General features: G+C 43.1%; 1 protein-coding gene across 1 annotated transcript in view; it reads right to left on the bottom strand.

The window, feature by feature from the left end:
- The window catches only part of LOC148033996 (protein unc-13 homolog), a 50,811-nt gene extending 38,135 nt beyond the window's left edge, over nt 1–12,676 (bottom strand). Inside the window, exons 1-3 of the mRNA XM_087680990.1 lie at nt 12,336–12,676; nt 11,442–11,617; nt 11,264–11,328 (exon numbers count right to left, since the gene is read on the bottom strand). Of these exons, the coding sequence (XP_087537116.1) occupies nt 11,264–11,328; nt 11,442–11,617; nt 12,336–12,352 (258 nt within the window). The 5' untranslated portion in view covers nt 12,353–12,676. The remainder of the gene's footprint in view (nt 1–11,263; nt 11,329–11,441; nt 11,618–12,335) is intronic.
- Nucleotides 12,677–13,757: the final 1,081 nt, after the last annotated feature.

Below are 13,757 nucleotides of genomic sequence, written 5' to 3'. Positions count from 1 at the left end.
CACTATGAGCAATCACTAAACCAATCAAAGAGTCAAGGACCTCGACTATGGTTGCTATAAAGAAAACTGCTTCTCCCAACCAGCAAAGCTACTGAACGGATAACAATTCACCCCAAGCTGGGGGACATAGTATACATCATCCAATGTATCACAATCCGAGCCCTAGTCAATGGCAAAACTAACACGACCGTGAGCCTACACCTTGACTAAGTTGTTCCCAACTCAAACTCTCCCTGCTCCAAAGGCTCAAGAAATGAAAATGTCCTCAATGGAGATCATATGATGAGTGGCTCCACTATCCACAATCCAAGGAGTAGCTGAACTACTTAGCTATGGCAAGCGGGCCTTTACAGTCACCTCATCAATAGCTAACTCATAGATATGGTCGAGACTCTGTCACGAGGACGTGAAAATTTGATACTTTGCTTATGTTTAATTGAAATTTGATTAAAGGATTAATCAAATGTGCAATTAAAAGATGCACATGTGAGGTGCAAGCTACTTTTTCACAGTTGAAGGCCAAAGGACCCTATGAAAAAAATGGGTGTCAAAGGCAAAAGTTGTAACAAGTTACACTTGTTAGATTCTAGGTGAATTTTGGTGTCAGCTTGCCCCCAGGACCATTAATTGGCCATTAAGTGTCAGTGGTGACACTAGGGACTAGGCATTAATTAATGGATTAATGCTTGTCCAAGGGTCAATTAATGCATGGGACCACTTTGGGTTGCAAATGGCCTAGCCAATTAATTTTTGGATGGGCAATGTCAATTTTCTGGGCATGGATTAAGGGCTGAATTAATTTTCAAAATTAATTAATTCTGAAAATTAATTAAATGGCTGAAAATTGCTGAAAATGGATTAAGAAAGCTGCCACTTGGCAAAACTTTCCCATGCAAGTGGAAGAAAGGCTAAATAGGGCTGAAGGGAGAGGGAAATCTCGTTTTTTCATTTTGGAGCTGTTGGGAAGAGGTGTTGGACTATTGCTGCCAGCTTTTGGGGCCATTTCCCAGCCATTGGAGACCATTTTGGTGATGGAGATTGCATATTCTTGACCTTGGGAAGCTAGCAATTGTTCCTAATGCACTTTCTCCTTAAGATCACAGTCTCTGATACTCCTATTGTTGTTGGTGCAGGGCAGCAGCAGATTTTGATCAGTTCTTCGTGACAAATCTCAGAATTTTCTCTCTCTACAGCATTCTCTCATCTCCTTCAGCCTATGCTCCGCTATTCTCAGCAACTCTCAGCCATTTGGAGGAGATTTCAGCCATTTCTGGTGGGCTGATCTGTAATTTCTGCAGTAAACCCTAATTTACAGCAGAAATTAGGGTTTAGCAGCCACCTTGGGATCCATGCCAAAGATTGAAGGCTCAAGGGACTGAAATCAGCAGCTGATAATTGAAGATTATCAAGGGAATTCAGGAGCCAACCCATCCTGAATTGATTTGGGGCAGCATTTGGCCAGCCAAGGGTCAAATTGGAGAAGAAATCCTGGGTGAATCAAGGGGCAAATGACCCAAAAGGCTTGCTAGTCATTTCTGATAGCAAGAGCAATTGGTTAGCAGGAGGAGATTGAAAAATCTCAAGTTATACTCCTTCCAATTGAATGAAAGCTAAAGAAATACCGCAAGGGGCGCCAGTTTTGGGGCCAACAGGGAGTCAGTCTACTGTCCAAGAATGTTATGGTAAAGTGTGTATTTCATTTTATGTGCATTTATTTATTGTTGTAATTAACTCTTAAATCAGGTTATCACCACCCATTCCAAGAAGGAAGGCTGGTGCCATGGTCCCAAACTAAGATGATATCGGCCTCTATAGACCAGCCAAACAAGCCCTCTAGCATTAAGAACATTGTCAATTGTGAGGGCTGCCCGGTAGCAAGGTGGGTTTAGCCTTGCCGCTGCACCTGTTGAGGGTTGCTACCACCCTGCCTCCCTTGCTAGGGGTGACCCGATTGAGAAGTGAGGATGTGAGTTTTAGCTTTTGGTGCTATGTCTCTTACCTTTGATCAACACTCGTCATCAAAGTAGCCAGCCTTCTGACAATATTAACAATACCAATTTTTTTTCAATACATTCTGCCAACCCCACCTGTTCATCCTAGGGGTCCCTACCATTCATGTAGCCACCCCTACCCACACCACTACTGAAAACCATGCCTCTATACATCTGAGAAACAAGGAGGAGAAAACCAAAAATAAAAGAGAGGCCATCAGCATCACAAAAAGATGGTAAGCATAAATGCCAGCTAGACACACTAGAGAAAGCAATGAGCATTGAAAGCACTCATCACCAATACCAAAAAAAAAAGGACAACAGCATTAATCAAGTGCAGCAAGGCCTACTAGACAATATCACAAAACTTGAAAGTGAAGTCAAAGAATGGAGGAATGAGCCATTTTAACGGAAATCCAGTAACTAAAAGAGGAGATTGTGGCATTCAAGAGCACTGGACAAGAGGAAGGAGAGATCCGAGAGGACACGATCACCGCCACAAAAGAGGAAATCTCCAGAGTGGAGGATGTTAAGCTTCAGGCCACGCAACAAAGGTGGGTAGAGGTAGTGAAGAAAAATATATAAAAGGAGGTGGAAAAGGACAATCAAAAGAAGCAGGTACACATTGTCAACGCCACATTGGAGGAAGAGAGGAATAGACAAGCGAGGCAACTAAACATACGGGTAAATGGCATACCCGACAAGGAGGGCTCATCGCCCAAGGAGAATAGTAAGACCTTGTGCATACACCTTCAATAGAAAGAGGAAGAAGCACTCCCCTTTACAAAATCCTGGAGAATTGGAAAGGACCCAAAAAGTATGCACTCATCCTGAGATTTCGAGATGAAATGGAGAGGATGGCATTCATGAGTAAGAAACCTATACTACGCAGACTCCCAATGGATCCTATCTACCTTGACAATGACCTCACCAAGATGCAGGTGGAACACAAGGAGGGAAAGAAGGTAATGTATAGAGACAATTGAGTCATCATTGATGGCAAGGCAATTGAATAGGGATGTGCGACCTATGAGATAGACACCTCCGAGATACACATGATAGTATGGAACTATAACAGCTCATTATGCACACACGCAGGGAGGATGAAGGAGGTGATGGAGAATCATGAGGCTTGAGCTGATTTTGATCACACTAAGACACAACAAAGTCCAAAGAGGGGATTGCCCAAAGTATAGGGATACGCATGGGAGTCCGCATATAAGAGTTGCATAAGACATCAAGGCACCACTCGAGGATCAAGAAGAGTGGCAGTGTTGATCAAGTAAGACTCAAGAGATACAAGATAGAGTCCACATTATGGCACGAGATCCCGACATGCGATACATGTGGATCAGAGTGGAGATCTCCTGCACCCGGATGCTATATATTTCCCTTTGCTTCTTTCCCCCACGAGGATCGAGATATGCTATTGGGGAGCCCCAGTAGTAGTAGGAGGGAAAGGGAGATGGAGATGGAGATGGAGATGGAGGAGAAGGTTCCCCTTTCACAGATTTATCAAATGAGATTGTACACTACTCCAAACACACAGAGATTCTCCTAGTGGGAGATTTTAATGCCAAGATGTAGAGCAAACAATGAGACGCATATGATTTTGAGGATCCAAGGAGGTAAAAAATGATGAATGTAGAGGATGCAGGGACATGCATGTTATCCGCTAATAGAAGAGGAGATAGAACTCACTACGGCCAATACCTACTAGAACTAAGGTCACAACGCCATCTTGTTATTTACAAGGGGATGAAGAAGTGACCTAGATCTAGAGCATTGATTTGCTTCCCCTCCATCACAATAGACTATGTACTAGGTTTCATCGATACAATGGAACAAGTTAGATCCTTCACTATCCCCCCCTATCCAATCAAAGGAGATCATACCTACCTGTCCCTTACCCTATCCTCCTCCCCACACTCACGTAGTTCAGCCACTACCTATACCCCCCCACCACTTTCTATTTCAGACATGAGCTAGCTCACATATACAGCCATCACATATATGATGGGCTCACACAGCTTGAGCATACTATCCCCCTAGGAACACTCACCTCCCAACTAACCTCCATCCTCCGATCAGCTGCTCTCCAAAGCTTTTCACTCCACATACACTAGCAAACCCACCTGAAGGGAGGTGAGCCCTAAACTAGAAGCATGAGCAGGAGTAAGAGCTATGGTGGAAGGAGCAAGATCAAGAGAGAGAGAGAGACTCAGAATGTGGGAACTCCAACAATCACAATGTGTGAATAGCCTTCCCTTTATTCAAATGTCACTGAAAGAATAAAGAATGAACTAACAACGATGGATGCCCGCCACCTGTAGTGTGCAGGCACGGGTACTGTCAGAGTAGTAATACACAGGTGGCTAGGCAGAGGCGCCTTTACCCCCAACAACCTCCCACTTAACGGTGAATCTGTCTCAATGAGGAGGAAAAAAAGAAAAAAAAAAGTATAAATGTATATAGGTACAACAGGATGAGAAAAAACATCATCTCATCTTACGCCCATCATCTTTCTAAGGAAGGCAAAACACTCCACTAAGAGACTTTTCGTGAGCAAGTCTACAGGATTCTGGTCAGTCAAGATCTTGACAAGATTAACAATCTTGTCCTCAATGACCTCACGAATGAAGTGATACCTCACCTCAATGTGTTCCGTCTTCGCATGGAAGACCGGATTCTTGGCTAACTGGATAGCATTCAAAAAATCCAAATGCAGTGTAGGAATAGCATCTGTCATACCAAGGTTAGCAAACCAAATGGCCTAACCAGATGGCCTCCTTGCAAGCCTCGGTGGCTGCAACATACTCGGCCTCTATACTGGAGAGGGCGGTGCATTTCTGCACCCTGGACATCCATGAAACAACACATCTAGCAAAAGTGAACACATAGTTAAAAGTGGATTTCCTACTGTCTACAAATCCTACATAGTCAAAGTCAATGTACCCTACAACTCATGTATCCTAGCTGCCATGGCAAATGCACATATCAACAGTGCCCTTCAAAAACCTCATGATACCTTTTACGGCATCCCAATTCTCTTGCCAGGTGTAGCCATATAACGTGCCACAACACCAACTGCAAAAGTAATATCTCGACGGGTGGCTATCATAGCATACATAAGACTGCCCACTGTGGATGCATAGGGAATCTTGGCAATCTCAACCTTCTCCTCATCTGTTTGCGAATAATCGGCCTGTGATACCTTCACATAAAAAGGCAATGGACAACCAATAGGCTTCACATCCTACATACAGAAGCGCTCAAGGACTTTGTGAATATACTCCTTCTGTAACAAATAGAATAGTCCCTGAGAACAATCATGCATAATGCGCATACTAAGTATATGAGAGACCCGTCCCAGATCTTTCATCTCAAATCTCTTTTTTAGTGGAGCCTTAAGAGCATCTAGCTCATCGTGAGTTTTCCCTACCAAAAGCATGTCATCCACAAAGTACTAAAATCAATAATGAACCATCATGTGCTTTCTTTGCATACAAGCACGGATCCATAGCACTATGATTGTAGCCTTGTGACTCTGTAAAAGCATCGAACTTGCAGTACCATTCCCTAGGTGCTTGCTTTAGACCATAAAGACTCTTCCTCAGTCTCCCTAATAGGTGTTCCTTACCAGGCTCTGCAAAACCCTTAGGATGCTCCATGTAAATCTCATCATGCAAGTCCCCATGTAAGAAAGCCGTCTTGACATCCAATTGATAAAGATCCAAGTCGAGCTAGGCAACCAAAGCCAAGACTAAGCACAGGGTAGTCGTCTTGACCACAGGAGAAAAGACTCCATCAAAGTCAACAACATGTTCCTGCTTAAAACCCTTAGCAACCAATCTGACCTTGTATGTCAGCTTGAGGTGGCCAGGGGTACTTTTCAACTTGTACACCCACTTGCAAGGCAAAGCCTTCTTGCCACACTAGGCAAGGAAACCAAGTCCCACGTATGATTCTTATGCAATGAGTCAATCTTAGACTGCATCGCCCTCTCCCAGGAGTGACAATCACTTCTGCGTGTAGCCTCATCATAGGTGAGAGACTCTCCTGCATTTGTAACCAACACATAATCCATGGAGGGCGTATAATGGTCAGGAGGTCGTCTCTCTCTAGTAGAACGCCTCAAGGCAAGTTGTGTTGCCTGTCCAACATCTTGTCTAACATCTTGGCCATGAGCATCGGCTACTGGTGCAAGCTGTCTAGCTGGCTGTGTGGAAGCAAGAGGCTCCTTCTAAAAGATAACCCTGCATATCTCAACCACTTTCTCAAGTTGTCTATGCATCTTGTCTTCATGGAAGACTACATTATGGTTGCGGATGACTTCCGCACCTGTGGACCCCAAAGATGGTAACCCACCTGCATCTCCATAGCCAAGGAAAATGCATTTCATACTTTCGGATCCAGGTTATTGCATTGGTCCTTGGACAAATGGCAAAAGGCCTCATATCCAAAGACGCGCAAATGAGCATATGAGGGAGGCTTTCGTATCCATATCTCCTCTACAACCTAGAAGTCAATACCACTGCAAGGTAACCTGTTAATGAGATGCATGGCAATAGAGAATGCCTCTGCCTAAAAATACTGTGGTAAGCCTACTTGGCTGAGCATACTACGGACCCTCTTCTAGATAGTCCTATTCAAGCATCAACCATACCATTCTAGGAATTCTCCACTTGTAACCAACCTTCTTCCTCGGATAGGGTGGTAAATAACCTGATTAAGCACTATTTACATCGCTCATCATAAAACTGCTCAAAGCCACGTGAGACATACTCATCTCCATTATCTATCCCTAGGCATTTCAGCCTATGCCCAGACTGATTCTCGACGAGAGCAAGCCAACACTAAAAGACGGCCAAGACATTAGAATTCTACTTTGTGGGATAAGCCCAAAACTTACGTGAATAATCATCAATAAATGTGGCGAAGTACTTCACACCCCCCAATGATTGACAAGGGATGGATCAACATACATCTAAATACACAAGAGCCAAAGGCTCACCCATGCATGGAATACCTGACCTTTTATGTGAATTCCTAGTCTGCTTGCGGCCATATAAGCGAGTAGTTAAAAGGCAGAAGATACTACAAAGCAATAAGCATTTTCATTCCCTTAAGCAACATATGCCCAAGACGAACATACCAAAGAGATACATGTGGGAAAATGACCAGCAAGGATCCCCCCTCTTTGCATACGTAAAGAGTGTCAAAAGATGACGTATCAGCAAGACAGTAGGGTTTGTAGGGAGGAACACAAAGTGAACTCGGCAAACATGGAGAAGAGAAGAAAAGAGAGAAGAAACTCTAACGAATGGAATGATGAAGATCTGAACCATGGAGTGAATGTGATACAAGGGAGGAATGGAGAGTCTTAATCCAACAGCCAAATTGATTTTCCACAAGTGCAATAAAAACAAAAATGCATCATACACTTCTAATTTTTTCACCAATGAATAGACCCAACAAAAGCAAGTAAAGTCATCAATGAAGGTGATGAAATAATAACATCCACCCAACGACTTTGTTTGCATAGGCCCACGTATATCCGAATGCACAATCTACAACCTGGCCATTGCCTTAAAAGTAACATCACGATGAAATGAAAACCGATGCATTTTTCCCAAAATGCATCCCTCACAAATATGCTTAGGAGGTCTCTCCAAGTAAGGCAAACCATCTAATATTTGAGTACGTTGCATAAGCATCAAACTGCCATAGTTAACAAGCTCCATGCAAGCATGCCATAACTGAGCCTATGACATAGCAGGAGTAATAGTAGATGCCAAATAGACTGACTGATCAATCGAATGAGCATCTAACTTATGGAGTCCATGACATAATGTGTCAGTCAATACCAAAGTCAAGAATTCCTTATCCCTGACCATACATTTGTCATTATCAAATGTGACTTGCATTCCACACTTTGCTTAAGAAGAAATGGACAACAAATTCTTCATTATCCCTAGCAGGTATAATGCATCCTACAAAAGGAGAGTAGAGCCATCAATGGCTTTCAAGACAATCACTCCAGCACCTCTAACAGAATAAGATGCATTGTTGGCACATTGCACAGATTTGCCAAACAAAAGATGCAATAACAAAGGTAAACAAATCCCTATAGGATATGATGTGCTTAGAAGCACCACTGTCAAAGAACCTTGTGCTAGTATCCTTTATAGAGCTAAATGCTCTATCTGCCCAAGAAGAATCATAATTGCAAGTGTAAAAACAGTAATGACAGTCAACTACAAATGACACCGACTCTATAGCAATAGCGATAGAAGGTATATCAAAAACAGACATCTCAGACTCCTCCTTTTTCTCCTTGGCAATGTATTTCTTATATTCTGTGATATACTGACCTGGCTTTTTACAATAATGGCACTTGCCCTTCTTGGCTTGTGTGCCCCCCTGCTTCTTGTTGCTTTATGAAGTGCCTGAACTTTCGAAACTCTGCGGAGCATTCCTAAACTGACTACCCTTGCCCTTCTATCTTGCCATAAAAGCTTATTCAGAGACTACAACATCCACCCCACTATTCTTCCTTGTTTGCTCTTCTTCCAGTGGCAAACTAACCAATTGAAGAAAAATAAGTGGCTACGGAGAAATTCTCATTGTGAGATTCAAGGCCGTGTAAAAGGCCAAATAAGAAGGTGGCAAGGAATTCAAAGTAGTAGAGATCATTTCAGCATTAGAATAGTACTCGTCTACATTCATCAACTGCTCACACAAATCCTGAATTTTGTTAAGATGGTCTTGTATAGCATCACCTTCATCCATCTTCACATTTTCAAGCTTCTTTTATAAGAAAGAAATGTGTGTCTCATTTTTTCCGGCAAACATTTGCTGGAGTGTAAGCCATGCTACTCTTGAAGAAGTAGATCATATATGCAGGATTATGGACCACTAAAATGCCAATGCAATCAGTGACAATGCTTGGGCATCCGGAGTGTCCAAAGCCTTCTGTGTGCAACTATTCTTGGGGGAAGTGGCTGAGCCAAAGCTAGCCGCTGAGCACGTCCTCCTTGGGGAGGAGTTGCAGGAGCTACAACTCCAGGACGTACTTCTTCACCACTAACATACTCCCAAAGGTTTTTAGCAATGAGCACATGCTTCATCATGAAGGACCATAGAGAATAGTTATTGCCATCCAATCTATCCTCTTTAGATACATAAGTAAATACATCACTCTGTCGTAGATTGGCCATGATAAATGTCACTCTTCGAAAAGGCACAAAAGCAAGAACCAAAGCTGGAGTAACCTGGAAATCTGGAAATTTCCAATAATTACAGCAAACACCAAGCTGTAATTGACAAAATTGTGTCACACTACAACTGTCCAATGTGCTGATATTTCCACAGATTTCAGCGAATAGCACGCTGTCCAATGCACAAACAGTGCTCAGTAGCACTGAACACCAAAAAACCCCAAAATTTGACCGTCAAATGTCCACAATTTTAATAGATTTCAGACTGAGCCTTCAGTATATGTGCCAATGTCTGCCACGCATGCAAAAGCCCCAAATTTTCTAACCCGAATTCCAAGAAATTTATGTGATTTGTGCCCAAAAGCAATTGTGAAGCAGAAATGCACCTTTCCCTGTAAAAGGCTCCTTGCTGTAGCTCTGATTTCCCTAGTAAAATAATAAAATATACATGTCGCCTCCAAGATGAGCTGAAGACAACGAGCTGGGAGTACGAACAGGAATTCCCAAGCTGGCAGGCGGCAAGCTGAGGACCTGGCGGAGCTGGAGGACCTGGCAGAGCTGCGCCACAGCTGCTGGGTGGTGCCAGAATTGACAGCCACCTGGCGGGACAGGACAGGCGCTGGTGGTGCAGCTGCAAGGTGGCACAGGCTGGACCAAGGGGCAGCGCTGCAGGCAGCAACCTCTGCAAGTGGCGATGCTGCAGGTGGCACACGCTGGACCAGGAGGCAGCAATGTTGCCGGGTGGCGAGCCTACTAGCGCAGGACTGGACAAGGCAGGAGACAACTAAGAGGCTGCTGGATGGACAGCTGATGCTGGAGCTGGTGGGAAGCTTGACGAACTTCAAGCTGAGCTGATGGGGAGCTCAGCAAACCTCCAGCTCTGATACCAAATGTTGAAGATGGAGATGGCAGCTATCAGCTCAAACTAAGTGAACAGTAAAGAGAGAGTGAGAGTGTAAACACAGCTCAACACACAATTCAATTTTAATCAATTGTGCTTTAAGGTGCGTTCACACCTGAAAGTGTGTAAAGTGCGGTAAGTTACGGAACTATGCAACATAAACACACAAATAGAGAATAATGTGACTGGGGGAAAAATACCTCTCTTACGGAGAGTAAATAGTGCCCCGGTGTCCTACTGCAAATCACTGACACTCCTTTGTGAGCATAGGCATGAATCAAACCCAACAACTACATGGCCCAATTATCGGCCTCTCTAGCTGTCAAAACTTCCTTCATGAAAGCTTCATACCCACTAACTCAGTTCATCACCTACAAAAAAACTTTTGCAACATATAACTTGGATTATTTTTTGTGAATCCAATCTAGACAATGTACATACCATTTTACTTCCCTCTGCCAGCATGGTCTAGAGCTTAGTTCTAGGGAGCATAGAAACAAGTTTCCCAAAGGAGAATCAAGAGTAATCTGTGGTGAAGTCCCATCAAAGCCTGGGTTCAAATCTGGACCTCATCTCACCAGCTAGAAGTGGAAATAGCCAGGTATAGTACAGGAGCAACAGAGCCAAGACTTCTTTACAGCATGGTATGTAGGAAATTATTGCATCAAATTAGCCATTGAGTGCCTTAAAAGATGCAATATCCAGCAATCCATTGGTCAAATTGTATTGAACATTTGACAGTCAATGGTGATTTGCATGGGCTACAGACACTACATTACTCACCTTTTTTGACACAAGCACACACTGATGATCCCGTGGTGGAAGCAGATCTGCATTTTACTAGGAACACATAGTTGCAAAAGCATTGTTCAAAAAAAGGTGGCACTATGTAGAACCTATGTATGATCAGTAATGATTAGCACGTGACAAGATTCATCATGCCCAAAATACAAGAAAGTGGCTTTGTTCGCTTCAAACCATCAAATATCGAGGTGAAACAAAATATGGATATGAGATGGGGTCTGAACAAGCAGAGTAGTTTATCTGATGCTATTCACCAAAATTTTCTAAGCATGCATAACTTTAAGTATACTTAAGTATACTTCCTAAACAGCGTAAAGATAGGTTTAATTCCAGAATACGCAATGTACCTTAGAAGGTAGTGACATATCATCCTGAAACCTTCTCATTGCCTCCCAAATCTCCAAGACACCCCCTGGTCATTTTAACAAAGCATTTATTCTAGTCCTCCAAAACTTTTTCCTTTTGCAGTGAAAAGAATAACAGAGAATCCCAGTTTAGAGTCTGCAATGACTGCATTTATTGTACCTTTCCTAGCACAGTCCAGCACGTGTCCAACACTCACTTGGTCTAAATCCACCTCGTCAAGAGAAATAGTACCAGGAGGCATCACCACTTTTTCAAGAAGTCCCGCAGTCAGAACAAAAGTCAAAAGGTCAGCACGATCTCTCCGATACTGATGCAGCAAATCTCGCTCCAAGTACCTGCAAGCATCACAGTTACCCCTGGCAATTCAAAGGCACGATTGCCCTTCTTCTATAAAACTAGAATTTATGGAAACCTGATAACGATGATCCCAGAAAGATTCATGATGCCTTGTACAATGTTGTTCAAATGAAAACCTACTGTGATGTCCAAATCTTACAACAGCTGATGGGTGCAATGCAGCGTTGCAGCTTTATCCCATGAAACACATGATCATAAACAGACACTCTTGCTATGCGTAACGTTAATAACACTGCAGGATAAATGTCGCTCTTTTGGAATGACTGTGAAAAGATGCGATGGACCACACTCATCAGCCAGCATTGCAGCTTTATGGCATGAAATGCATGATCATATGCAGATGCTTTACTATGCTTAACGTTAACAACACCGCAGGATAAATCTTGTTATTTTGCAATGACTGTGAAAAGTATGCAATGGAGCACTGTAGGAGTGTCGCACAATGGATCAAGGGTGGCAGAAAGTGGCTCTACCAATAGATTTGTTATAAGGTTGTTTAAGGAACATTTGATGAATTTGAGAGAGACACCTATACTGAAAATGCAAAAAGACGTGAATCCATTGACATGTCACCAATCTGTAAGGTTGTGCTAGAAAATTTTCATGAAATTGAGAGAGACACCGATACTGGAAATGCAACCAGACATGTAACAGTGTTAAATTACAGATTGGGAACAACAGTGTAAAAATGCTTGCCCCTGCTTCAAGCCCATGCTGATGGGACGCTGGATTTGGAAGGGATGGGGATTAATGCGGCCTGGGAAGAAGGTGCATTGGCAAGGGGAAGCAGTTTTGGTTGCCTGATTGCTTGTGTTATAGTTGCGTGCTTGCTAGCAACAGATGAACCACAAGAGAGGGGGAGAATGGAGCGGCGCCTTTCTCAGGGGAGCAGACGACGTGGGCTGTCCTTGTCTTTATCTTTCTCTACTGCTTTGCTGCTCCCCTGCTACTGTTTTTCCGTTGTAAGAGAGTGTCCTGTTGCTACTGCTGCTGCTGCTGGCGAGTAAGTAAAGTTACTGTGCAAGCGAGAGCGAGAGAGAGAGAGAGAGAGAGAGAGGAGTGTGGGTCCCGTTCACATACACGTCATGATGCTGTTGATGATGGTGGTGGCAACCTCGAGTGATCCAAGGCGCCCTAGATGACCTTTCCCACCGCCATGAAAAAGGCACACAACTTCAATTGGTGATCCCATTGTGGGTGCTCGGCTCGCCATCAAGTGGTGCGCATGTTAAGCATACTAGAACTCAATGCTTTGCCTAGCTCCATACATCATCGTGATTTGTGAATTCTCCCAAAAGTAAATGAAATGGTGGACATGGGCATTGCCATGAGCACCTTGAAAAGCATGGTCATTCATGAAGAATTTTCGAAGACACTAACCAAGAACTCTTCAACTTATTCCATCATGTGCACCTATCACAAAACTTCAAGATGATTTTGAAATAAAGAAGCTTGATTATATATCCATTGTCCAACTCAAAAGGCCCCATCCTGCAAGAGCAGTATAAACATTAGGTTGAGATTGCCTACACCAATAATCGCCTCACAATCAATACCGAGTAGCAACAAGCTATCAAGACACTTCAATACAACTCACTTTATAGTATAAGCACTTCTCTTAGGTCTATCTTCTTAGGCTGAAATGTGGACCACCCCCAAGCACCCTTGATGACCAACTTGGCACTAGATCTTGAGTTGATGTTTCTAATAAAGAGTCCCTCCCTATGCAAATGCATCTATAAGGAGTTACTAGCAAGTCGTATCAATCAAGTTTAGAGTTGATCCATATTACTAGGCATTAAAGTCTTCTTAAAATATTCCCCAAATTTTTTAGCATTCAATTACCAAAAATAAATGCCTTTATTTTTTACAATACGACAAATGCTCCAAAATCCTCTCAATCAAGCACAATGTATCTTCTCACATATGAGGAATACGAGCTTACCCTAAGAGGCAAAGCTTACAAAGAGCTCGACATGGAGAGCCCCTACACTTGTAACCCACCCCACACATTAGCTTCGGCATATCATTCCACTAACCAAGTCTACAACCCATAGACGCATGCACATGAATCAATGATCTGTGTTGCTACATAACTTGAACCCCATCTAAATGAGG

Source organism: Lygodium microphyllum, chromosome 7, assembly GCF_053477565.2.
Source record: "Lygodium microphyllum isolate KBCC chromosome 7, Lygodium_microphyllum_v1.1.10, whole genome shotgun sequence".
NCBI classification, from domain to species: Eukaryota; Viridiplantae; Streptophyta; class Polypodiopsida; order Schizaeales; family Lygodiaceae; genus Lygodium; species Lygodium microphyllum.
This window is presented reverse-complemented; position numbering and strand designations above follow the sequence as displayed.